This window comes from Limulus polyphemus, unplaced genomic scaffold (assembly GCF_000517525.1).
Source record: "Limulus polyphemus unplaced genomic scaffold, Limulus_polyphemus-2.1.2 Scaffold1980, whole genome shotgun sequence".
Classification (NCBI taxonomy): domain Eukaryota; kingdom Metazoa; phylum Arthropoda; class Merostomata; order Xiphosura; family Limulidae; genus Limulus; species Limulus polyphemus.
Genome location: NW_013667590.1, coordinates 116,801 through 121,446, shown reverse-complemented (window position 1 = coordinate 121,446; position 4,646 = coordinate 116,801). Strand labels below are relative to the sequence as shown.

At 35.6% G+C, this 4,646-nt stretch overlaps 1 protein-coding gene across 1 annotated transcript in view; it reads right to left on the bottom strand.

The window, feature by feature from the left end:
* Nucleotides 1-4,646, bottom strand: part of LOC106465553 (E3 ubiquitin-protein ligase Zswim2-like) — a 17,848-nt gene that overhangs the window by 6,115 nt on the left and 7,087 nt on the right. The window contains exons 4-6 of the mRNA XM_013925776.2: nt 4,302-4,515; nt 1,385-1,639; nt 128-328 (exon numbers count right to left, since the gene is read on the bottom strand). Coding sequence (XP_013781230.2) covers nt 128-328; nt 1,385-1,639; nt 4,302-4,515 — 670 coding nt within the window. The remainder of the gene's footprint in view (nt 1-127; nt 329-1,384; nt 1,640-4,301; nt 4,516-4,646) is intronic.

Here is a 4,646-nt window from a genome sequence, read left to right as displayed (position 1 = left end):
TCCTATCACGTGACTAAGGGAAGAATCCTATCACGTGACTAAGGGAAGAATCCTATCACGTGACTAAGGGAAGTAGCTCATCTCGGAAATCCTCAGGAAAGTTTTTGAATAAAGAAGAGTTAGTTACCTTTCTAACTGAAGTAACATTTCATAGTCTTTATCCGTGAACTCTCGATTTGTAAGTGACGCAACCAGACACTCGGGCAGATGTTCTTTAGGCACTTCCCGCCGTTTGTTGTAAGCCTTCTCTCGATACAGCACAATATGATTGTGAGGAGCAGTGTTGACGCAAGACTGACACATATAATAACCACCACACTCACGATACCTGTGAAGAGTAAGTTATCTTGAATACACTAACCTGGAAATTAACGTATAATTAATTTTTTAGGAATCAGATACGAGTTATTTTTATTTTATTTTTTTGGCGTGTCATGTTGTTGTTATTGTGAATGCGTTTTTTGCTTTCACGGTAACTAAAACTGAAGTTTTCATACAAGTCAACAAAAATTATGTTGATTTTGTATTGAATAGTAAACAGTTTTATAAACAAGTTTTCAAATGAATTTCATTAAAATTCAGATAATTTCAATTTCAACTAGATACCCCCCCACTCCCCAAGTGGCACAGCGGTATGTCTGCGGACTTACAACATTAGAAACCGGGTTTCGATACCCGTGGTGGACACAGTACAGATAGCCCATTGTGTAGTTTTGTGCCTAACTTTAAACAACAACAACTTCAACTAAGTTTCAAAATAAATTTCTTTCTTGTGTTTCTATACATCAGTAAAACGTTTCGAGTCTCGGGCCCTCAGGCGCGGGAATTTTCGGCGTTTTAATATGATATTGATCATGGTTTTTCTATTCTGAATATTTGTAAACAGTTTATTGTCTAACAAAAAAAAAAAGCAATATTTACGCATTTCAACTGATAGACTAGACGGAAAGCAGCTAATCAACAGAACCCACCGCCAACTCTTGTCTGACCAAATAATGGCATTTGACGTATCTTTTATAGCAAACCTATGATCCTAACGTGCACAGTTAGTTTTTTTCGGCAACGGGACGCGAACCATAAATACTTGGATTCACTGTCCGGGCACTAACCACCAGACCATGCCTTACCTCACCACAACTAAATAAAGCAAAGAGAATGTTGGTCTACATTTTACTGTCTTGTCAATAAAGAAGTACAGTTTCACTTTTTTACTTTTTTTTCACAAATACAAAAGGCAAGAAACAAAAAAATAAATTATCAGTCGAAACACTGAAGTATTTTGTCATTTGAGTAAAAAAAAATAACTTAATATCAAATATAGACACAGAAGCATCCTAAAAACTGAGGATAATCAGAGAGCGAAATCAAAATACATTTTACTTACTTGAAACACTTTCCAGTAATGGGAAAATCCCCACATAATTTACATGATTTTCCTTGGTGGGTTGAGGTTTTTGAAGTATTACTTTCTAACATGTCACGTGCATTTCGAAACTGGCATTTCAAATCAGTTATGGAACCATACCGTCCTCGACAAATAGGACAGCGTATCGTGTCGCCATCTAGTGATCCAGATCTTAACTGATAATCGACCCACACTTTCATGCAAGTAACATGAACGTTGTTTCCACAACCGTATCTGTAAATATTAACCATTCATTCCGGTATGCCATTTTTTACGTTACTTAGTGCATCGTTATGACAGGAAATTTAATCTAAGCAAAAAATAAAATAAAATAAATAAATAAAGACAGTAATGCCTCGAAATAATATTTTGTAAGACATTATTCCAGGAAGAAAATATTTAAACAACATGAAGTTTTTTTGTTGTTGTTTGTTTTATTTTGTGACCTAACGTTTAGTTTATTTGAAACATGTTAGATACATCATAAAACTACAAATGAAAACATTAACTAACTTTTTTTCCATCTGAAATTACTAATAAAAAAAAGAAATAAGCAACAAAACTATTGTTTTTTTTTCTGTTTACGCAGTTTGCTCATTATGCATAAAAATTTACATACTTATTACACTTCTGCAGAAATAAAAATGCAAATGTTTCACTTTATTCTGAATATTATGCGCATCTAGAACAGGTTTACAGAATTTAATTCACCAGCTTTTCCTACTTTTAATTCTAGAGCTACGCGAAGTTTTCCAGAAAATTAAAAACTTTTCAGTACCAATTTGGTGGAAGTATTCTTTTTTCTTAATGGTATGAACGTGAAGAAGAAAGTTGAGTGTAAACAAATGTCAGAAATGTAAAATCTGCTTTGAAATAGCTTAAACAAATGTCACAAATGTAAAATCTGCTTTGAAATAGCTTAAACAAATGTCACAAATGTAAAATCTGCTTTGAAATAGCTTTCAAAATAACTTTATTTTGCCATTATTCACCGCTAAGCGAAGCAATTCCAAAATAATAATAATAATCACGCCAAGTAGCGAACGCTGAACTAAGCGCTTGCAACGCGAGAACCTAGCAACCACGGCCAGCGTATTTTAAGAACTTATGAGTGAAAGTAAAGAAGAATGTATAACAGTATGTCAAACACACCATTTCTGCTACATCCAGTGCCGAGGAGGTATTATGCTCAACACCGGGGATCACAAAGCCAGCTGGGATAAGACAAAGTAGTAATTTAGATGCTGTTTATATTATCAAATTGAATTAACAACAACTGTTATGGTGTGACGTAGATTAAGTTGTTAAAGTTTTTTTTTTCTAATTTTATCTAAGTCATTTACGAATCAGAGTTAGGTTAAATATTAATAACACATTATTATTTATCTATTTGAACACAGTTATTAATTATCATTAAACTACGTTTACTTTTAATTAACTTACTCATCAATAAGAAAACTGGCAAACCTTACTTTATCTCTCGCAATTTTACGATACGTACTAATCCTAGCACTAGCGGCATGAAGCATTGAATTCAGTCTACGTCTACATATCTTAGGCCTAAGGTACCCACTCTATTTAGTTCTAAATAAGTAAAACCTGCAGCATCAGCGGTGATTTGTTTGTTGTTGAATTTCGCTCATGGCTACTCGAGGGCTATCTCCGCTAGCCGTTCCTAATGTAGAAGTGATGGACAAGATGGAATGCAGCTGGCCAGCACTACACGCCGCCAACTATCTAATAGAATAATGGGATTGACAGTCACATTATGGCACCTCAACGGCTGAAAAGACGAGCATATTCGGTGATGGATACGATTCGAACCCGTGACCCAAAAGTTGCGAATCGAAAGTCCCCTAACCATCAGCAATGAATGAGAAAGAACATAGATTGATGAAAATAAATAAGCCCCCTCCTCTCCTTCATCCAGTCACTCTCTTTCGCAGAGTTACTTTCATGTCAGAACGAGTGCCATATGGCACTTCTGCGGTTTTTGTTTGTCATTAAGTAAAAAAAATATACACAATGGGCTATCTGTGGTCTGCCCACCACTGGTATCGAAACCCGGTTTTTAGCGGTAGAAGTCTCCAGACACACCCCTGTGCCACAGGGGTGTGTGTGTGTGGGGGGGGGGTGGCTTCCTCTGGCTCTTTCTTACACGTTGTCATCTTTAAAGGTAACAAATTCTCCAATCCTATGTAATCTACTTGATAATGTATGTAATGTTAGGAATATCTTGATGTGTGTGTATATGACATCCTTGTACGAGTTGCTTTACTTCTTAAACGATATTGTAAATGCCGTGTGTCCATGTGACACACGAGAGTACATGAAACACATCTAAAAACGCTTGAGTGAAAAAAAAAAAAGAGCCAGAATTCCGCTTTAGTTCAAACACCAGGTGATATCTCATAAACACAACAAAATAAAGTATTTTTCATACTGCATCATTTGCTTTGTTAGACTGGATATTACATCCTAATTTGCCTAAGAATCACCACTGAGCTACACTGAATAAAATGCGATGTGGTGAATTAGGACCTCCCACACCCCTAAAACCAACTAATCCTAGAGACGCCCCTGAAGTGTGAACCCCGAATTTCATAGTCTTATTTTTTTTTTCAGAACCATACTTATTGAATAACATTAATGATATCAGAAAAACACTTAGGTTCAAGAAGTCCTGATACCAAATGATAAACTCCATATAACCAGAGCGCTTTCGAAAGGTGGATCTTTCTCCCTCAGGACTACCATTCGAAAGCGCTCTGGTTATATGGATTTTTATCATTTTGAATAACACTAAAATATTCGTTTTATAAATGAAAAACAAAACTGTATTATGATACGGAAACAAAGCACCAAGACGTGGGAGATGATAAGCAGGCTAACTTACCTGCAGTACGTAACCGGCTGGTGGATAGACAGAAGCGGTTCTTGACAAATTGGGCAAACATCCAAATTTGTGACGAGACGCTGTGGTTTCTCAGAAGACACCTCCTCCAGGCTGTGTTTGTGTTTCTCTATTGGTTCGTTTATATTATGCGAAACTGCCAAGTTCGATAAAATATCGCTAATTTCTCTATTCAAAAGACCGAGCTGATAAGAAACTGAAAGCAAAAGCAAAATTAACGTAATATAAAAGAATGCGTGGCGAAATTCGGTACTAAATATATATATATATTATTTTAAATATATTTTTTAGATTTGGTAACAAGTGTTTGTTTTGTTTTTGTTAATT